The 22,439-nt window shown below is 35.7% G+C and overlaps 1 protein-coding gene and 1 long non-coding RNA gene across 6 annotated transcripts; both read left to right on the top strand.

Moving 5' to 3' along the window:
- The first annotated feature begins 389 nt into the window (after nucleotides 1–389).
- LOC120147427 (phosphatidylinositol 4-kinase beta 1-like) lies at nucleotides 390–19,231 on the top strand. 5 transcript variants are annotated; one of them, XM_039160805.1, is made up of 17 exons: nucleotides 390–2,024; nucleotides 2,175–2,515; nucleotides 4,404–4,595; nucleotides 4,697–4,745; nucleotides 6,095–6,227; nucleotides 6,355–6,859; nucleotides 7,824–7,904; nucleotides 7,984–8,103; nucleotides 9,776–9,845; nucleotides 15,443–15,540; nucleotides 15,634–15,738; nucleotides 16,850–16,903; nucleotides 17,177–17,320; nucleotides 17,430–17,483; nucleotides 17,816–17,890; nucleotides 18,248–18,331; nucleotides 18,415–19,231. In XM_039160805.1, exons 1-17 carry the CDS (start codon nucleotides 989–991, stop codon nucleotides 18,514–18,516), a joined length of 3,243 nt encoding a protein of 1,080 aa, XP_039016736.1. In that variant the 5' UTR covers nucleotides 390–988; the 3' UTR covers nucleotides 18,517–19,231. The 5 variants fall into 5 exon arrangements, with proteins under 5 accessions (XP_039016736.1, XP_039016735.1, XP_039016734.1 ...); XM_039160804.1 differs by having other exon boundaries at nucleotides 390–2,515; nucleotides 6,358–6,859; XM_039160803.1 differs by having other exon boundaries at nucleotides 390–2,515.
- Nucleotides 19,232–19,711: 480 nt separating this feature from the next.
- LOC120147642 lies at nucleotides 19,712–21,984 on the top strand. Its single transcript, XR_005518301.1, has 3 exons — nucleotides 19,712–19,911; nucleotides 20,351–20,487; nucleotides 21,796–21,984. It is a non-coding gene; the product is annotated as an uncharacterized LOC120147642 (long non-coding RNA).
- The last annotated feature ends 455 nt before the right edge of the window (nucleotides 21,985–22,439 follow it).

Genomic DNA, 22,439 nt, shown 5'->3' with positions numbered 1-22,439 from the left:
TTTATGTGACGAACTATATTATAAGTGAGAGAGACAATGATATTTCGACTTTGATAGTATAATTACTTTTTAAATTAATAATAATTTTAAATTATTATAATTATATTTTTATTTCTTTTAAAAATTTTCAGTATAATTATTTTTAAGATACTGTGAATTTTAAAATTGAACCTTTAAATCCAAAGTTTCTAAAAAAATATTATTCGAAACCATAAAGTATCACATCTTTCGTAAATCATGTTTCGAGAGCTGTGAAACAAGCATAACCTTAACGACGAAGGAAAACAAAATGAAATTTCATAAAATACGCCGTTATTCTTTCCGTTCAAGTTAGCAAAACCCTTGTCTCACAATAATAATAATATTCAATGTATTTTTATTTGAATTTTAAAAAACTAAAAATAAACGTAATTACCTCGCCATTGTCTTTCTCTCTCCAACAACACCAAAGAAGGCCACCACCGCCAGCATCGCCACCACGTCCGCTAGTCTCACGACGTCGGTGTGGGAAACCAATCCACCCTCTCCTTTTTCTTTTCTTCCTCGCACTAAATTCAGAAGCACTAAATTCAGAATTTTGTATTCTGTATTCTCTAAGAAGAAAATTCCAAAATTCTTTCTCTAAAAGATCAACTTTTTCAAACCTTCTCCCCGATCATTTGACCCTTTTTCCTTACAGCCAAGCAGCTGAGGAAAAACCACTATCGATTATACTTCTCCGTCTTCTTTAACCTCTGAATCAGGGTTTCTGCTTTTCTCTACCACTGTGATTCTCCAAGAGGGGTTCAACAGTGAGAGCAATACGGGTAGTGGATTAGCGAAGCGCTTCCGAATTCGCTCAGGTGAGAGGGAATTGGGGTTCTCTATGGAAGTTTTTAGAAGATTCTAGGGTTTTGTATTAGATTTCAAGACTTTCTACTTGATAATTTGGTTTCGATTTCCCAAACTACACATCGAAATTAGGTTTTAGGATGGTAGATTGGTAACGATGGTGAGGCTTCTAAGACTGAGTCGAGGAGAATCGGATGAGTCACCTCGTGAAATCACCACTTCGAGGACTCCTCTAACAAGCGAGTCAGGTGAAAATGGGTGGCTCATCAGATTCTTTGACTCAGCGTTTTTCTGTGAGTGGATCGCCGTTAGCTATCTTTACAAGCATGATCATGCCGGGGTACGAGATTATCTCTGTAACAGGATGTACACTCTTCCATTATCTGGAATCGAAAGCTATCTGTTCCAGATTTGTTACATGATGGTACATAAGCCAAGCCCTTCATTGGATAAGTTCGTTATTGATATGTGCTCAAAATCACTGAAAATGGCAATGAAGGTGCATTGGTTTTTGTTGGCCGAGTTAGAGGATTCTGATGATAATGAAGGGATTAATAGGATTCAAGAAAAGTGTCAAATTGCTGCTACTTTGATGGGTGAGTGGCCTCCCCTTGTGCGGCCACCCAATGCAGGTTCAAGTCCCGGGAGTAAAAATCAAGTTTTGAATCGATTCCTATCCTCGAAACAGCTGTTTTTGTCGTTGACTACACCTTCTCCACAGAGATCAATATCATTGTCCTCCCCCTCTTCAGGAAACCATTTGCAGGAAGATGGTAATCAATTGTTGTCCCCAGAGGAGAATAAGATTTTTAAAAAATTTATTCCAAGTCCTAAAGTCAGAGATGCCTTGTTGTTTAGGAAGTCAGCTGAGAAGGACGAAGAGGAGAATGAAAAGGATGGGTTTTTCAAGAGGATTTTGAGGGACAGCAAAGGGAGAGAGGATGAGGAGTTAACATCGAGTTCAGATGGGTTCTTTAAGAGGCTTTTAAAGGATAGTAAAGGAGAGGAGGAAGAAATGACTTCAAGTTCTGAAGGGTTTTTTAAGAAATTGTTTCGAGATAGTAAGAGTGATTCTGATGATAAAATGGTTTCTAAGCCAGCAGAAGATGATGAGAAAGAGGGGTTCTTTAAGAAGTTATTTAAAGATAAATTTGAGGATAAGAAAGATGTAAATGATAGAATTGATGATGTGCATATGATGAGCACTGCAGAAAAAGCTTCAAAATCCGGTGAAGATGATGAAAAGGAGGGTTTTTTCCGGAAACTTTTCAAGGATAAATCCGAGGAAAATAAAGACGGGAATGATAAGAATGATGACGTAGCTGATAGAACTGATGATGTACATATGGTGAATTCTGCTGAAAAAACTTCAAAATCAGGTGAATATGATGAAAAGGAGGGTTTTTTCCGGAAACTTTTCAAGGATAAAACCGAGGAAAAGAAAGAAGGTAATGATAAGAATGATGATGGCGAGGAAGAAGATCCTTCAGAGTTCTCACTGTTGAGAAGACTGTTCAGAGTGCATCCTGGAGAGAATAAAACTAGTACAGCAAATGAATACGGCAACAGTGATAGTTTGTTTGAGAGCAGTCCAGGGACTGAGAACTTCTTCCGCAAACTCTTTAGGGACCGGGATCGTTCAATTGAAGATTCGGAGCTGTTCAATTCAAAGATGCACAAAGAGGTTTGTTCACTTCTGTTTTTGTTGACATGTTGTCTTCATGCTTCGAGGTCTATTCATTTTTAGTCCTTTGGTTTCCAATGTATGCACCCATGGTATATCAACTTTCAGTATTACATTCTTACCATTAGTCTAATATCCCTGATCTACACATTCCCATTGGACTGATTTAAACAATCCTTTCATCATATGGATGGTCTTTTGTGAACTTTGTGTTTTTAATTTGATGCAGTAGACTTTGTGAAAGACAAATATCATATTATTTGTTTTATGTTGGGGCCACGATTTGAAAAATAGAGCTTAGTAATCTTTCAGTTCTACCATTTGCTCTCTAGTTGCCAGCCTCTGCTGTAAATTGTGAAGAAATTAATCCTCACCATTATTCCTATTAGTATTGATACTGTGGAAATGTTCTCCATTTGAAACTATTTTTGTCATCCTTAGAAGTAGTGCGTCCTTGACTTGGTTTCCCATGAATGGAAGGATAGCATCTGCTAAATGGTGAATTTACCCTGGTTGGTTCGAGATAGGATTATTAATTGGATTATGATCCATCCCACTGATATATTTTTCTCATCTTCTGGACTATTGGCTATCTGAACATGATCTATTATGTTTGTTTTTATCTATTTTTCCTGTATTATTGTTCTATTATTATTTTTACTTATGTACTGGAATTTCCCCCCTTTTGACAATTGACATTGTTAATTTGTTATTTTTCATGAAAAACATTTAAACAAGTAACAGCTTCCACTCCGTTAGCAACCTTTTGTTATTACGTTAGAACTAGGATACTTGATCGATCCAGGGAACATTCTTCTTCCTCTTGCCCTTCATTCTGTCTAATTTTGGCTTTCACCATTGCCTGACACCTGATCGTAATCACCAGGAGTGCAGATTGGTTCATAAATAACTGCCTTGCTTTTTCTAAATAAGGTTTAGGCATTAAACTTATTGAATGCAGTTGAGAGTATATTCGGTAATAACCGTGAAGATTGTTTTGAGTTTTGAACACTGAACATACTCCTCACTCATTATAGTGGCTTTGACAATTGATATTAAGGATTTTTCTTCTTCTTCCTTTTCTTTTGTTTCCTATTATATTGTTTGGTTATTGTTATGTGTCCCCATGTTCTCGACTTGCTTTTTAGAATCTGTGGTTTTAAATCTGAATGTCCTTTTCTTTGATTAAAACCTTGTAATATGTAATGATTTGAAAATGTTGTGGAAACCTCTTAGGAACACAAGGGAACTTCAGATGGATCAGTTTGTTTTGCTTTCTATTCTTTGAAATTGTTGAAAACTTGAAATCTGTGTGATGTGACTGGAGATTTATTTGGCTTTGCTGAACCAACTTGCCTACTTAGAACATGGCTGTAGATTATGCTTTTTATTGAGATTTAGAGCACTGGACTTGATGAAATAAATTCACATTGTTAAGGAAATAAAGTATTTTCCCCTTTAGTACTTGATAAGCTGAATAACATTGAAGAAGTGCATAAAGCTAAAGAATCCTAACAAGTCCAAAAAAAGCATAAAAATAAGTTTTTCCATGTATTTGGAGGTTCCTGGGAGGGTTAGATCCTCCTACCCAAATCTGAATGTGCATTTGAATTGGGTGTCAGATGTGGGTGCTTCAAGAAAAATGAAGAGTAATTGGGGTCACATAGGATGGACTATTATAATTAAATGATAGAAAATATCACAAAGGATATGGAAAGTTTTTTTGTTACTGAGAAATTTTCCTTCATTTGTTTTTGGAGAAGTATTTGAAGCAAGAGTTTTACTGCTTTCATGCGATTCTATTGCTCTTTACTTTTCATTATTATTGCTGTTTACTGGACTTGCTCCTGGGAATTTATGTTAATTTTCTGTGCCCACAAATTTGCAGAAGCATCCTGGTTCACCTAAGCAACAGATTGATAGATCAAACTCCAAGCCTCCGCTTCCAAATAATTCTGTATCACAATTACGAAAAGGGGCTTATCATGATTCATTGGATTTTGTACTGTCATTATGTGACACATCATATGGCTTGGTGGACGTTTTTCCTATTGAAGATCGTAAAACTGCTCTTCATGAGGTGGTTTGCTCTTTTCAAAGTTTAATTAGTGCTTCAATTAATTTATGAAATATTCTGCTAGGATGTTATCTGACATGTTAATTGTCATTTTTGCCTTCTAGTCACTTGCAGAGATCAATTCACATCTAGCTGAGGCCCAAAACAATGGAGGTACATTTTTATTTGTGATGAATTTGATCAAAGCAATGGCATTGAGTGGCATTATTTATCATCTTTAATAAGTTCACTTATGATTTCCAATGTGAATTAGTGACTGGAATTACCACTATATGTTTACTGGTCATTTAGAATATGAATCCATAAAACCATGTGCGGTGATGTATAATTCTCTTTATTGTTTTTAGTTTTTATATTCATTTGCATATTCATATGATCTGTTTGAAAGGGGTAAACTTTTATTGACTTCTGTTGACAATGTTTTTGCTGCATAGTCTTGTCCACTGAAGAGGAAACCTATGTAAAAATTTTGAGATGTTAGGATCTTTTTGTTGGAGTGCTAGACATTTTTACTGAGGTTGAAATTTAGTTTTGGTTCTTGCTTTCTCATTTTTATAACCGTATCTTTGCTATCTTCTGTCAAGTGAATACATCATTTAATTGATGCGTTTCATTCAGTTGGAAGCAATTTATTTTGGTGTCCTGAAATATCTTCATTTTCCTTTTACTCCCATCTTGTACTATTTCTTCTTTCTGAGTACAGCTATTTCTTTCATTCAAATGAGAAAAAGAGGGTAAATTAGTGAGAAGATGTGTGTTCTGCTTATGGTGATATTGGTTGTGAACATGTAATATCTACAATTGAGGGTTGTGTTGATATCTTATGCAACTTGGGTTGGTTGGAATGGGTTGCCCCTTCTGTACTTGGGTTTTTAGATCCTAGGCTTTGCAGGAGGGGTTGATCTAAGATTAATCTGTGGGTGACCCAATCTGATCTTGCTCAACTTTTCTGCTTATGTAAAGTAAGAGAAGTTCCTTCGAAGAGATTTCTGTGATAAATTTTCAATATTTAAGACACTGAAAAGTGTTGCAATACTTGGATTCAATCAAACGTGCAATATACAAGCAATCAATGCTTGGAAATACGAAGTGGAGATCTTAATTATTTATGTTGTTAATTTAAGGGAGAAATAAACATCACAAATGTACATGACCAAGCCATAATAACCTGGTTAAATAGCTGGGCCCAGTGAATTCTGTGATTGGCTGAATGGTTTGTAATTTGGTGACACCAGTTGCAAAGTTATATTATGCTTTCACATTGTTAATGAAATTTACCATGCAATTAGAGCTTTTCCTTTTCTTTTTCTTTTCTGGGGTATTATGCCATTCAAACTTTTAAGGCTTTGTTTTTGGCCATGATAAAATTTTTGCATTATTAATTGGCAGTTAGCCTGCATTTCCATTGTTAATTTACTTTTCATTTATTGAGTGAACTGGATTGTTGTTTGTAATATATTGCTCCATTACCCTTATTTGAGTATCCTTGGGAATACTTTTAGGAGTTTGCTTTCCAATGGGAAAAGGGATGTATCGTGTGGTTCATATTCCTGAAGATGAAGCTGTTCTTTTGAATTCTAGGGAAAAAGCACCTTACCTGATCTGCGTTGAAGTTTTGAAATTTGAATTGCCGAGGTAAGTTTTTAGTCAATTGCCCATATGAAAATGCAGTCTCAGTTTTTCAAGTTACATGAGATAACTTATACATAACTCAAAGGAACTGAGTGTGGTTTCTAAATCTTTTTCCTGAATCTTATTTTAGCAGTACAAAGGATGCATCTAATACTCAGAAACTTTTTAGAGGTGGAATCCCTCTAGCAAATGGTGATGCATTACTCCAAAAGCCGCCTCCATGGGCTTATCCTTTATGGACCGCTCAAGAGGCGTATCGAAATAGTAGTGATAGGATGTCAAGTTCCACTGCACAAGCCATTGACCAAGCAATGACACATAAGTCTGATGCAAAAGTGAAATTTGTTAATGTGTGTTTCTCTGTAGAAAAGCAATCAATCAATACGTCAGGGAGTATTGATGCACGTGATCCAAAGTGTGGTGTGAATCGTTGCAATTTGAGTGCTGTTTCAGTTCAGGGTGGACGAGATTTAACTCAAAAAATAGAAGATGCTCATGCTAGTGATATGGAGTGGGTAAGGGTGGTATTGACTGGAGATCCTGGGCTCCGAATGGAAGATATTGAGGGGCAGGGGCGACAACGTCGGAAGGAGCACCGTCGTGTTCCAAGTACTGTTGCCATAGAGGAAGTAAAGGTGGGAATCTGATTATAAACATTTGAAGTAGATGACATCATTCTCTCATGGTTAAAATATTAAGTATGCAAATTTTTATGTGCATGTTTTTATGTAAATAAGGGACAGGTGGGAGTCTAATTTTGTTTTGACATTATTTTTGCTAATGGTTAAGGTATTAACCCAGAGGTTTGTGTGTGCCTGGTTAGACCATTTTTGGGCTTTTCAGTGTCACATACCTAGATATCTAAACTTGATCTGTCTTGGGCTGTTTAGTTTTGTTAGGTTATGTTTTTCTTCTTGTTTTTAGAATAATAGTTAAGTCCTTGAAGGCTTAGAAGTGTGTAAGATTTTAACTACCAAATTATTCATGGCACATTTTAGCTTGTCTGACATCATGGTGAATTATTGTCAATCTAAAGGTCCACTTGATATTGCATCCTAGTTTGACACGAAAGCATGACCATTTCATGAGTGACATGTTTTACCTGGGAGCATCCTTTGTACAATCTCCTTTTAGTCCTAGATTTGGGTTTGTTAATGCTCTAGGTTAGATTGGTTAAGAGCTTCTATGAACTGAAGAATATGTATTAGGGATAATCTATAAGTTGTTAAAATATTTTATAATATGCACAGAATATGCCAGTAGTCTACGAGGGGATTTTTCCATTCCCATGTGCTGATATCAAGTTAAATATTGGGAGATAAGTTGCTTTAGCCTGTAATAATTTTATCAAATGTTGTCAAGGGTGTCTATTCTTATCATCATCATGGTTTTATTGTAAAAGTTTCTGTAGATGCTTATTTACTTTAAGACCATTTTTAAGTTGTTCTCAGAAGTATAAAGTTTAATAGAGGAAGAAATGTTTTTGATTCAGTCTTTCGGCTTATATTAATTAAAATTTGAAATGAGTTTCCTTTATAAATTTATTTAATTTGTGTCTCATTTTAGATGCTACTACTGAAACATAAAATTGTTGTGCAGGCAGCGGCTGCAAAGGGAGAAGCTCCTCCTGGACTCCCTTTGAAAGGGGCTGGTCAGGATTCATCAGATGCACAGCCAAGGGTAATGTTGGTGAAACTGAAGATCTTTCTCTCTCTTTGCTCTTTTTCTTCTTTTCCTTGAAACTTTGTAAATTCCCTAGGCTAATGGAGGTGTGCCTAAAGCTGGTGATGCATTATCTGGTGAACTTTGGGAGGTGAAGAAGGAGAGAATACGGAAAGCTTCAATATATGGGAAATTACCTGGTTGGGACTTGCGTTCTGTAAGTTCTGCTCATAATCAATTGCTCTATTTGCTTCTTTACTTCCCTTAGCATTGTGGTTGTATGTGCCTAATTAAGTGCAGAATGGTTTTATCTCTGCGTAAATCCCTTAGCAATTTTATTTGTATCATGCTTCTTCTGCAAGACTAACCAATAACATATGTACATGTCATCATTATCATTACTTATCTTAATGCTAGTATATATATACCATGCAATCACAGTGACTAGTCTTGCAAGTGGGCATATACATGTTCACTTTTCTGTGATCTTCCATTATTAGTGTCAGCTAGTTGTAACTGCTGTTGTGATGGCATTTTCTTTTGTGGTATTTTTCTTTTAGAGCGCCTTATAGTAATTTTTCTGCCGTGTGTTTAGAGTTTTTTCTCCTCAGTCAGATATTTCAGATCATATCATTATAGGTATAATTTACTTCAGCATTTGTTGTACATCCTGTAAAGCAATGTTGTTTTTTCAATTGGCTTGATGAGGTGGGTCCTTTGCCAAGGTTAAGGATTGCTTTGTGGAGCTCATCCTTTTTTTTGGTACTTGACTTCTGAAATAATGACCTGTTCCCAAAATCATTTCTGTTGAGATGTTTGAAAAGTTTGTTCCCAATTGGAAGCCAAAGATCAATCATTTTCTTCCTCCTGAAAACCCTGTACTGTAAGATTCATCTCCTGAAAAGTTTGTTCCCAATTGGAAGCCAAAAATCAATCATTTTCTTCCTCCTGAAAACTTTTATAGGGACTAGGGAGTAGTTGACATAAGATCTTGAGATGTAGTGCATAGATGGGTTTGGGACTTTGGGTTTGTGAAGTTTGTGGACAGAAAATTTTAATATGTCAAGGTGACAATGACAGAGAAGAGAAAAGAGAAGATAACATGGAAAAAGTCTACTTGTAAGAGAAAGGAGGAAGGGACAGTTTGGAGTGGTGATGAAAAAGGAGAGAAAAGGAGAAGAAGCTGTTCATGTTGAAGTGTAGCAAGGGAGGAAGAGGGAGATTGAAGGAGAGGCAAAGGTGGGTCTGGCTGTACTTGATTGTATGGTAATGAGCTGGCTTTGAGTAGCTGCCGAAGGTAAGAGTAAGTTGGCTTTGTTGTTGGAGAAAGGTGAAATGTCTTTAATTTTAAGAGAATGTCCAAGACAATTTCTGGAACCTATTTTTATTAAACAAACAGACCTTAGTTCCATTTTTTTTATTTATTGCTGCCTTTAAACAGCACCATGTCACCGGTCAGCCCATCAAATGGATAATACCAACCTTTGTTGTTTATCTAGTCCCATTGATGCTGCTGGTAGAGATGCTTGTTTGATTGCAAGAAATAATTTATTGGTCCTACAAAAGACACTAGTCCTGAAGCTTAGAATCTGATGTAGTGTTATTTCAAAGAAATAAGTGGGTGAGTCAATTTAGAACTAATTGGTGTTGGATCAGTGGGTAATAGTTCAACTAATTCTTGCATTTATAGCTTTGACATGAACCTTTTTTTGTCCTTTTTTCCATGTATTTGGCATTAATTTGATTGTGTAAGGCATTTGATATTAATGTTTTTGTGTAAGTCTTGACTTTTTGGTGAATGTTATTTAATTCCGAGTATTTTCTTCCTATTATGTGCTATTTAGTTTGGTTTAAGTAAATATGCCCCCTTTGTTATTTGTATCATGAAGGTTATTGTAAAGAGTGGGGATGATTGTAGGCAAGAGCATCTTGCTGTGCAGCTTATCTCTCATTTTTATGGTATGTCCCTTTATTACAATTTTTGTGTTGCTTTTCTCCCAATATTCTTTTCTCATTTGCTTTGTGTCCAATCTGGTTGCTGTATAACCTTCAACTTTTGGAGTCACGTTTCTGTCTACATCATATGTTATTAGTGTAGAAAACAGACTGTAGAAAACAGACAAGTCTGTTATTTTTATTCTTGTGTACATTCAGTAGAACATATTACATATTTATATACAAATTATGCCTCTAAACTAGGAAACTCTAAGAAAGGAAGCTAATCCTAGGAGATGTAATCCCTTGAAATAAGGGATTGAAAAAACAGAAAATAATTACATAATCTCTTAACTTAAGGGATTGACAACTCATTTCTATAATTCCTACACTCCCCCTCAAACTGGTGTATATGTTGTATATACCCAGTTTGAATGACATCTCATCAAAAGTCACTCGTGGAAGGGCTTTGGTGAAGATATCTGCCAGCTGTTTCTTCGTCGGAATGTACTGCAGTTTTGCAACTCCATTGTTGACCTTCTTGTAAATAAAATGTCTGTCTATCTCAATGTGTTTCTTTCTATCATGCTGCACTGGATTTTTTGCTATACTCATAGCTGATTGACTGTCACTAAAAATCTCAAAATTCTTCTTGTCATCTAAGTCCAGTTTTGTGAGCAGTCTTTTAATCCACATTCCTTCACATATTCCGAGAGCCATTGCTCTAAACTCTGACTCAGCACTACTTCGAGAGACAACAACTTGTTTCTTACTTCTCCAAGTCACCAAATTACCCCAAACGTAGGTACAGTAGCCACTAACTGACCTTCTATCAGTTAATTCACCTCCCCAGCTTGTATCTGTATAAACCTTCACTGTTCTGTCTTGATTTTTTCTAAATATAAGTCCAGCTCCTGGGGTAAATTTCAAGAACCTTAAAATTCTGTTAACAGCTTCCAAATGTTCTTCTCGAGGATCACTCATATGTTGGCTGACAATGCTCACTGAGTATGCAATATCAGGCCTGGTCAGTGACAGGTAGATTAACTTCCCAACTAACCTTTGGTAGGATTCCTTGTTTACTGGATTTCCAGTCCTCTCCTTGCAAAATTTCAAGCCTGGCTCCATTGGAGTTTAAACTGGTTTGCAGTCGAGCATCCCAGTTTCTGCAAGAAGATCCAAAACATACTTACGCTGGTTTATGACCAGCCCTTCTTCGGACCTTGCAACTTCCATACCCAGGAAATACCTCATACTCCCTAAATCCTTGGTTTCAAACTCCTTTACAAGATTCATCTTTAGCTTTTCTATTTCTTCTATATCACTGCCAGTTATAATCATATCATCTACATAGACAATTAGGAGGGTTATCTTACCACTCGGTGTAATTTTTCTGAATAATGTGTGATCTGCTTGGCTTTGTTTGAAACCATTCTGTGTCATAGCCTTAGCAAATCGATCAAACCAAGCCCTGGGAGACTGTTTTAAGCCATATAAGGATTTATTGAGCTTGCACACAGTTTTCTTAGTGACTTTTCCTTCTAATCCGGGGGGACCTCCATGTATACCTCTTCTTCAAGGTTCCCATTCAGAAAAGCATTCTTTATGTCCAGCTGATGCAATTTCCAGTCCATGTTAACAGCTACTGATAACAATATTCTGATGGTATTCAATTTTGCAACCGGTGCAAAAGTCTCCTGGTAGTCGATGCCATAGGACTGAGAAAAACCTTTAGCAACCAGCCTTGCCTTGTATCTTTCCACACTCCCATCCGAATGATATTTGACTGTGAATATCCACCTGCATCCAACAGCTCTCTTCCCTTTTGGCAAATCTGTCAAACTCCATGTTTTATTCTTTTGCAATGCTTTTATCTCTTCTTCCACAGCCTTTTTCCACTCAGGAGATTGAAATGCTTCTGTCACATTTCTTGGGATTTTCACAGTGTTAATACTGGCAGTGAAGGCCCTGAAATTATACTGTAATTTCCCATATGCAACATACTTTTTTATGGGATGAGCAGTGCATTTTCTTACCCCCTTCCTAATAGCAATAGGAAAGTCATCAAGATCAACAGTAGTAGCCTCTTGGTAACCATCATTACCTTCTGTTTCAGCTGCAACAGGATCCGAATCTGGTTCTTGGCAAATGCTAGGCTGACTGATTTCTTCAGCAACATCTTTCCTTCTTCTTGAGTAAACACTGAGTTGTTTCGGTTGGGGAGTTATGGTTTCAGGGTCATTGTTAGGTGCATTTTTGGTAGTGGTGGAAGGTGTTTTGCACGGACTAGAGTGCTGAGATAAGGAGGAAGGTAATTCATCAGAGTTATTTAGGTTATTCCCATCACCCTCCCTAGGAACTGGGACAGTGCTAGCCGGCTTTGGAGAGACAGTAATAGGTAAGGAAAGGATAGGTTGTAAAGAAATATCGGTTTGAACAGGTTGAAATTCCTTGTAACTAATAGGCTGTAAAGAAATATCGGTTTGAACAGGCTGAAATTCCTTGTAACTCTCCCCTGAATTTCTGTTCCTGAAAAATAAGGTTGGTTTTCAAAAAATGTAACATCAAAGGAGACATAGGTCTTTTTGGTGGAAGGTGAGTAACACTTGTAACCCTTCTGACTCGAAGAATAGCCCAAGAACACACACTTTATGGACCTAGGATCTAATTTCCCTCTGTTGTGGATATGAACAAAGGTTTTAAACCCAAACACCCGAGGAGAAAGACTTGAGTTTAAATGTTTAAAATGGGGATACAGCTGAAACAGAACCTTAGTAGGAATTTTGAAATCTAAGGTTTTACTTGGCATTCTATTGATGAGGTAAGTGGCTGTAAGAAGAGCTTCCCCCCAAAGATACTTAGGAACATTAGCAGCAAACATAAGAGACCTAGTAACCTCTAGAAGATGTCTATTTTTCCTTTCTGCTACCCCGTTTTGTTGAGGTGTGTTGACACAAGAAGTAAGGTGAACAATGCCTTTTTCCTTAAAGAAATACCCAAGGGTTTTATTCAAATACTCACTCCCATTGTCACTCCTTAGAATTTTGATTTTTGTGTCAAATTGGGTTTCAACTTTTTGATAAAAACTTTTAAAGAGAGACTCAACCTCAGATTTTTCTCTCATTAAGAAAACCCATGTTGTCCTAGAGTAATCATCTATAAAAGACACAAACCACTTATATCCAGAAATACTTTTGACAGGAGAAGGGCCCCAAATGTCACTATGGATGATGGAAAAAGGTGTTGTTGGTTCAAATTTGGCTGGAATATATGGTAATAGGTAAGGAAAGGATAGGTTGTAAAGAAATATCGGTTTGAACAGGTTGAAATTCCTTGTAACTAATAGGCTGTAAAGAAATATCGGTTTGAACAGGCTGAAATTCCTTGTAACTCTCCCCCTGAATTTCTGTTCCTGAAAAATAAGGTTGGTTTTCAAAAAATGTAACATCAAAGGAGACATAGGTCTTTTTGGTAGAAGGTGAGTAACACTTGTAACCCTTCTGACTCGAAGAATAGCCCAAGAACACACACTTTATGGACCTAGGATCTAATTTCCCTCTGTTGTGGATATGAACAAAGGTTGTACACCCAAACACCCGAGGAGAAAGACTTGAGTTTAAATGTTTAAAATGGGGATACAGCTGAAACAGAACCTTAGTAGGAATTTTGAAATCTAAGGTTTTACTTGGCATTCTATTGATGAGGTAAGTGGCTGTAAGAAGAGCTTCCCCCCAAAGATACTTAGGAGCATTAGCAGCAAACATAAGAGACCTAGTAACCTCTAGAAGATGTCTATTTTTCCTTTCTGCTACCCCGTTTTGTTGAGGTGTGTTGACACAAGAAGTAAGGTGAACAATGCCTTTTTCCTTAAAGAAATACCCAAGGGTTTTATTCAAATACTCACTCCCATTGTCACTCCTTAGAATTTTGATTTTTGTGTCAAATTGGGTTTCAACTTTTTGATAAAAACTTTTAAAGAGAGACTCAACCTCAGATTTTTCTCTCATTAAGAAAACCCATGTTGTCCTAGAGTAATCATCTATAAAAGACACAAACCACTTATATCCAGAAATACTTTTGACAGGAGAAGGGCCCCAAATGTCACTATGGATGATGGAAAAAGGTGTTGTTGGTTCAAATTTGGCTGGAATATATGGTTTTCTGGTGTGTTTGGCCATTTGACAAATTTCACAGGAAAACAAAGACGGATCTTTATTAATGAATAAGTTCGGTAACATTTTGGAAAGATAGAAAAAATTAGGATGACCTAATCTAGAGTGCCATAACATAATTTTATTGGTATTGAGATCAGAAGATAAAATTGGTTTCCTAAGAGCACTAGATAAGGCATGATTATGAGATGCTTTACCTCCAAGGGTGTACAATCCTTTGCCCAGCCTAGCACTGTCAATCACCCTCTTCGAGCCCTGTGTCTGAAAAATGCAACCACCAGTACCAAACACAACATTACAACCAAAATCTTTAATTAATTTGCTGACTGACAACAGATTGCATGCAAGTCTAGGAACATAGAGGACATTATGAAGTAGTAGATTTTTGTTTAATGTAACATAACCACTCCCTTTGACTGTAGTGAGAGAACCATCTGCTATTTTGATAGAAGCTGGTAAGCTGCTTTCACTATATTCCTCCAAGATATTAATATTTCCTGTCATATGATCTGATGCACCCGAGTCTATTATCCATTGTACCGAGGAAGCATATGGACTATTTCCATCAGTAGTAGTATAAGTCACATTTGTAGGCTTGGCTGTCATACTGCTCAAAATCTGCTGCAGTTCCTCTATCTGTTTCTTGCTAAAACTGCTTGAGGAATCATCTTGAGAGGCAATATGAGGCTCCTTTTGAAACCTGGACCGTGTGTGCTGCCAATCGGCTGGTTTTCCGTGCAGCTTCCAACATTGATCTATCATATGGCCTGGCTTCTTACAATGTTCACACCAAAGGCGATTTTTCCTCTGTTGCTTTGAAAATTTGAAAACTGAAATCTGAAAATCAGATTGAGAGGGGCTGGTCTGGGAAGTGATTTCGGATGCTGAGGGATCCGGATTAGCCATGAAAAAAAAATAGAGTTGAATAGGAATTGATTTAAAGAGAAGCGGAAATCGGATTGATCGCTCTAACCTGATACCATGTAGAAAACAGACTGTAGAAAACAGACAAGTCTGTTATTTTTATTCTTGTGTACATTCAGTAGAACATATTACATATTTATATACAAATTATGCCTCTAAACTAGGAAACTCTAAGAAAGGAAACTAATCCTAGGAGATGTAATCCCTTGAAATAAGGGATTGAAAAAACAGAAAATAATTATATAATCTCTTAACTTAAGGGATTGACAACTCATTTCTATAATTCCTACAATTAGAAATGATTTGAGAAAATATCAAGGCAGTGAATTTCCTTTTTCCCCTCTAGAAAGGGAGACATAACTCTGCATGCACAAAGATGATTAAGAATGCTTGATGTTCAATAAATTGTAAAAATTACATTCATAGGTGTATTATGTATAAGTATTTCAAACATTAGTGATCTCAGAACTGATTGTTCCATTATCATAGTGGGTTGAAGTGTGTGTTTACGGTTTCAAATGCCAGATATATTCCAAGAAGCAGGCCTTCCTCTATGGTTGCGCCCTTATGAAGTTTTGGTTACATCTTCTTACACAGCACTTATTGAAACAATTCCAGATACGGTAACATAAACTTTATCTGTTCAACAGACTGGATAGCATCTATGATGGAAACTTTGGCTGTTTAAATGGTAATAGCTTTGCTGTTTTCTGCAGGCCTCTCTTCATTCTATCAAAAGTAGATATCTTAATCTATCAAGTTTACGTGAATTCTTTGCTGCTAAATATCAGGAAAATTCTCCAAGTTTTAAACTGGCACAGGTAATCCAGTGGCAAAGGGGCAGGTCTCTCCTTCTATTTTGTTTGTTAGGCAAGTTCGTTCCTACATTTCAAATAATTGCCACGTTTACTAAAATGTTTTGGCTTTATATTTAAGCTTTTAGGATTGTGGTTGGACCATCAAGACGAGTCAGAATTTACTTTTCTCTTTTTACCCTGGAAAAAAGTTCTTTTTCTGTATTACTGCAGATACTACGATTGTAATGCTCTAGTAATTGAAAGGAATGTTGTTAAATAATAGAAGACAGGAACATTCCTTTCCACTTCTATAATATTTTAGAGTTAGAGAGCAATTTTGGTTTTTGTCATCATGGACAATTTACCTACTCTTTTTTAAGCTGCAGTGTGATTTACATTTTATGCTATTTTGAAGTCTTTTTTTTTTCTGAGTTACCTTAAGGTTACTTTCATTTTGAAGCAATCATCCTATGGTTATTTACAAATCTTGCTAGCCGATGTCAGTTACCTAATAGTATATGTTGACTGCTTGATGTGCTGGGTTCTGATTTGTGCAAATTATCTTTGATATTTGCAAGTAGGTGGATCACTCTTGTTGGTGTCTTTTGTTTAGTAATAAAATTTGTGATTGTGATACACTTCTTGGCTAACTTCACTGGTCAAATCCAAGCCTTTGTGATAATGGGATGTAGGAGCAAGATACATTAGTTGCAGTGTTCCGTTGGATGGTAATCAATTACTCCTCTTTGGAATGCTGTAATGTGTACAAGTTTGTTTTAGGAAGATGGACATTTCTGTGGTTTGCTGATTTGGTTGACATTATTCAAAAGAGTTATATGAAGGGTATTCTGTTAATATGCTTTGTTATCTTGCATGATTATGTTCTATATTTTATTAGCTAAAGTTAATGAAACACCAGGTTTCACTCTTTTTGTTTTTGATGTTTTTATGCACTAGAATGAGTTTATAGTTTGCTATTTTTGGTTGTGCTCTTAAAATTTCTGGTTTGTTTCGTAATTTTGTTTCTTTAATATTTTAATCAGTCAAATTATGATGTTATTTTTTCTATGGAAGGTGCTTAGATATACTTTTGTTGAATGTTTCTATTGCTCATATTAAAGTTATTTTATTGCAGAGAAATTTTGTTGAAAGTATGGCTGGGTATTCCCTTCTGTGCTATCTTCTGCAGGTATATATGGTTTTCTTTCACTCTATTTCGTCAATTCAATGCACAAATTGAACATCATGGAATAGAAACTTTTAAGGAGGTTAAAGCAATGAATAAGATTGATTGAATGGCAGATGTCGCTTTCTAAATGTCGTTTTATTGTACTGGTGGTTTTGTTTTGTACTGAAAGCATACTATAACAGCATTTGATTCTGGGTGGTTATAAATTTAATGAGCTAGTATGTTAAATACTCCATTTTTTTATTTTTTATTTGCCAATTTATCCATGTGTAGGTGAAGGATAGGCATAATGGAAATCTGCTACTGGATGAAGAAGGTCACATAATACATATAGATTTTGGCTTCATGCTCTCCAATTCACCTGGTGGTGTAAATTTTGAGAGTGCACCATTCAAATTAACCCGTGAACTTCTTGAGGTAAGTCTGCTGAACATGAGATTCTATCTTATAGCTCAATTTTTGTTTGTCAACACAATTCTATCAGTTACTTCGATTTGCTCTTAATGCTTTATTGTTGGGGTGTTAGGTCATGGATTCTGATGCTGAGGGAGTTCCAAGTGAATTTTTTGACTACTTTAAGGTATTTAAGCCCTTTCTTTCTCTGTTTAAGGCATGCGTGGTTTGTTCACTCTCTTACACAAGTTTGTGACGGGTGTCAATAGCAAATTAGCAGAAATTGTTGGAAGTTTCTTGCTTACTGAAAATAAATGTTATTAAAACATGAAGTGAACGATAAAGACATATCAATTCTTACTAAAAGACCAATGTGTCAAGCTTTATGTAATACTATTATCTTTCTTCTTATTTCATAAATCTTAAACCAAGTTGGTCTGTACTAAATGAAAGTCCAGCTTTTAATTAGTAAATATGCTTGTGCTAAATTGATGCTGAGATCTTTACCCTTAAATTCAGGTATTATGCATCCAGGGCTTCCTAACCTGCCGTAAGCATGCAGAGCGCATAATTCTTCTTGTTGAAATGTTGCAGGTAACATGCTATAGTTTATTGCTGGTCATGCTATATTTTTGTACATAATCGTAACATGATGAGACCTGATTTGGGTAGTTCTCTTACTGAGCTTTGAAAGTTTTCCAAATTGGCTTGCTTATGCCTGATACCAATGTTTTTGTAACAACTGCTTATAAATCATGATAATTAGAGGATGGAGTAATCAGTCACATACAATTCAGTAATTCACTGAGCCTGATTGTGTCTCGCTGAGTAACACACAATATATATAGTTAGGACAAAAAAAAGGTTGAGCTGTCTGCCAAGATATATTAGTAATATGTAAGGCTGGAGAAAGAACATATATGCTCAATATATTTTCATCTTTTGTGTTAGGATTCTGGTTACCCATGCTTCAAAGGTGGCCCTCGAGCAATACAGAACTTGAGAAAACGGTTCCACTTAAGTCTGACAGAAGAGGTTTGTTGTCTTAAGCTTTTTATCCATTTTTAATACTGCCCTGCATTTAATCTTGATGGTGGTTATCTGTTGGTTTCTTGCAGCAATGTGTGTCATTGGTGCTTTCCCTGATCAGCAGCAGTTTAGATGCATGGCGGACGCGGCAGTATGATTATTATCAAAGGGTTTTGAATGGGATATTGTGAATTCAAATTAGATTTGTTTCCCTATTGTTGCATGTTTGCTAAAATCAGACTAGTGAAGATTTTCATGCGAAAAAGATACTCGTGTTATACAAGGATGATTCGCTATGCAATGGCTCCAACGTTTTTCTACAAGATATAATTCTTTTTAAGAGGGTGAAGGATGGTTCGTACCCGTTTGTGGCCGTCTTATATTGGTTTGAGGAATTTGTAATTGTATCGGCGAATATGAACATAAGAAGGCTAGCACGCAAACTCTTCCATATCAGAGCTCTCTTCAGTTCTTCTGGCTCTTGGTGATTAAATTACTAGGAGTTCCGACTATAATGTGTCTACCCAACGTCAGACATTGGATACTGTACAGAGTGATTCGAACATGGACAAGAACACCAAGGTAAGAAATTAGGTGTTTACAGGTTGAAACAGCAGATACATCAAAACTTGAACCAGTTTGCCATGGATAATATGATTTTGTACATGCGACATTCCCATTTAAAGATGACGCACTTTCGGAATAGAATGATGGATGGCAATGCATGCTATAAGTAAAGTTGGTGGTTTCATCAGGGTTTAATTCATGGCGTGTCATTCCCTGTTGTAATTTCTCCCATTACATATATAGTGTTCCTCAGCAAGTAAAGGATGCTTGATTGTATCATATCACATTTTCTTCAGTGCCAGGTTTCTTCATTACAAACTCATATAGCGGAGTTGTTTGCTTTCTGTATATTTTGTTTCATTTAATTGATTTTTGGCATAAGGGATAGAACCTATTAAAAAGTATATTGAAAAATATTTAATGTTATAACAAATTTAAATACTAAAAATAGATATTAAATTATTTAAATAATTGCAAATATCTTTAGTAGATAAATCTTCGATTATTTCTCGACAGTTTGAATCTGTCATTTTTATCCTTAAATATATTTTAATATATTTAAAACTAATAGACCTTTATCTACATCAAGATGTACTTATTGATATTCTTTTGATCCTAACTTATTTTACAGAAGAAGAGAATACTACGAATTTAAATTTTTATATAATATTAATATATTATAATTTTTTTCATTATTTCATTTCAATATTATTAGAATTCGAATTTTATTGAAAAAAAATCAAATAGACATAATCTTATATCCTATTGTATTAATTACATATGATTAATTAAAATTCAGTAAGATTTGCAAATGCCATTTTGGTACGAACTGTGTCCTCTATCCACAGGGTATCGTTCCCCCGCTCTCTATCCTACTCTTTACGCATCTCAGCTGCCGAAAAAGCCTACCACCAGCGTCGTCTTTCTCCTGCACTTATCCTTCTTCCTCTCCTCCTTCGGTCCATGACCCAAGCCTTCTCTTGCCTTCAAGTTTCTGACACACCAGGAAATTAAATAAGGTAAATTTTGAAACCCTAAACTGAACCTGAAGATTTCTTCTAGCTGTAAGCTATTTTCGATATTATCCCAATGAGTTAAATAAAGAGAATCTACTGGTGCTGAAAAAAAAGAAGTGCTGAAGAAGTTGTTTTGGCCACTAATGGGTATCCAAAAATCAATGCTGAACATGCATATCATTATCGACTTGGTAACCCCAAAATGTACAACTCGATGCTGCTCTAATCTTCTTCTCATCCTTCAAAATCAAAACCCCAAACTTGTACTTCATTTTCTCTCTGTATTTTTTTTCAATGGCAATTTGAAATGGATTAACGGGCTATATAATGATCCGACACCCTATCCTTGTCTACTTATCTTGTGTTTTTCTTCTTTGGGTATTTTGGAAATTGATCAAATATTGTCACTGATAAACAAAATTATTAACTTTGTGATTCGCAGAGGATAAACCAAAGATGCCTCACAGAACACGTCCTATGACAGCTCTATTAATGTTCACTGGCCTCAACGCTGTGCTGGTCTCAACCATTACTCCTGTCTATGATTTTGTCTGCTTCCTTCCTTACTGGGAGAGACGGGTTTGTTTCTCACTACTCTTTCCTTCGCTTATTTTCTTGCTTCAAACTCTGTTTTATTGATGTCACATATGATATATATATATATATATATTTTTTTTTCTGGGGTGGAATACTTAAAGATAAAATGGTCTTATCGATATGTATAATTATGGTATAGGAATGGATATTTCAAGTTTTAAGTGTTTTTTTTTGACTGTCCATTGATGAATTTGTTGACACCCAAGTATTGTTGCCCAAATGGGTTAAAAGTTTGTTCCTTTCCCATATGATGAATTTGGATTTTTTCTTTCACTTCCTTGCTATTATCAATCTTAAAAGTTGATTCTTGTGACTGCTAGGGCAATCTTGATGAGATAGAAATAATGTAGGATTGTTCTATATTTACTATCAATTTAGAGTCATTTTCTTCATCACTGAAAATCAAACTGGAATCTATTGCTTTAGTCATTTTTAAAGTATTGTTACTTGGACTTCGGATTTGGTCTCAAATGCATATGTATGCCCTATCCGCTCAATCCTGTACGCATTACTAACTGAAAATTTGCCACTCAAACAACATATTTAAACTTCTCTTTAAAGTGCTATATGCATCAGATAACTAGTTGTTTATTTGTAACTAAGAGATTCACCAAAAATAACGGATGGCTATAAAATAGCCCATATTAAATGGCATTCTCGATAAAGGAGAAATGAATTGTATAAAGGTCAGTGTTTTGTTAGAACAATCATCTACTGTTTTATAGTTAATCCATTACTGATGCTCAAGTGAAAAATAACTGAAACTGCTCAAGTGGTAATCCATACTAGTCAACGGTCATCTTTGCAGATATTCAGTCATACTGCATATTATAAAATGCTACTCCAAGTAACAATTATCTATTGATAGCATGTTTCTGTTGACTCATCCTCTGAGGACTGGGATGATGAACTGAATGAGCAATTATTTCTGTTTGTCTTATCTTCCCCTTTTGGTTGAAGAAGCTTTTACTTCAACAGTCATATTGGTCTGTTGAGGATGTTTGCAGATAGGATGTAAGTAATCATGTGTAGCCATTTGATAATATATGTGGGTGTATACCCTTTTGTCATCTCTATACATAAGTGTGAGTGATTTTGATCAACTGAATCTTGTTTTGGCAGAGTCATCTATCGAAATCTTCTTGGTTTCATTTTTTTCAAATTTTCTCCTGTTTTCTATCTTGGTTTGTTGATGCATTCATCAAATATGTACCGCATATATCTGTTTTCCCCCCGCATTCACTTGGTTTCTACCTAAGGCTGGTGGCTTTCTTATTTGGTTTATTTCAGAGAGAACGGCGTTGTTTAGAACGGGAAGCTTCATCAAATAAATTTAAATCATCCTGAAAGATACTTCATCAAATAAATTTCAGTCATCATGAAGAGTGGCTTTAGCCTTAATCGTGTTTGTACTGGAAGTTGAATTTCAAAGCCTATTTGTTTGAAATGACTTGATCAATTATCCATTAATATTTCACGTAGCTTTCATCATTTTTATATCTTTTAAGATTTGTACTAGTGGATGGTTGGTTTGCAAGTAGTCACTTGTCTATGGTTATACCAGGAGTATTGGCACTGTTACGAAACTGATGCGACAAAAGGAAAATTGCTATAACCAGAAAGTATAATGGAGACCAGAATATAGCAGTGGAGAACCAAAAGATTTAAATTATATATAAACTGTCTTGGTTGCCTTCAAAATATATATACATCAAAATTATCATGGTTGCATCTTATCTGTGTTCTCGTCATACATGAAAACTATCATGTCTTTAAAACTGAGAACAAACGAGAGAAAAATGAATTTATATGAAATGAAATTCAGGGACTGAAATGAGAATCGTCTTAAAAAAATAATGTACTACAAGCTTTGCCTGCGAGCGAAACGCAAATCCTATAAGAAAGGGGAGTGTTCAAGAAATTCAATTACCTAT

This window comes from Hibiscus syriacus, unplaced genomic scaffold (genome assembly GCF_006381635.1).
Source record: "Hibiscus syriacus cultivar Baekdansim isolate YM2019G1 unplaced genomic scaffold, ASM638163v2 tig00110940_pilon, whole genome shotgun sequence".
NCBI classification, from domain to species: Eukaryota; Viridiplantae; Streptophyta; class Magnoliopsida; order Malvales; family Malvaceae; genus Hibiscus; species Hibiscus syriacus.
This window is presented reverse-complemented; position numbering and strand designations above follow the sequence as displayed.

What these genes read in the sequence shown, in the direction of transcription:
- LOC120147427 (XM_039160803.1), top strand. Translation starts at nt 989, where the DNA reads ATGGTGAGGCTTCTAAGACTGAGTCGAGGAGAATCGGATGAGTCACCT. An exon ending in CATCAGATGCACAGCCAAGG is followed by an intron (nt 7,905 to 7,983) that starts GTAATGTTGGTG and finishes TAAATTCCCTAG; the next exon opens with GCTAATGGAGGTGTGCCTAA. An exon ending in TTCTTGTTGAAATGTTGCAG is followed by an intron (nt 17,891 to 18,247) that starts GTAACATGCTAT and finishes CTTTTGTGTTAG; the next exon opens with GATTCTGGTTACCCATGCTT.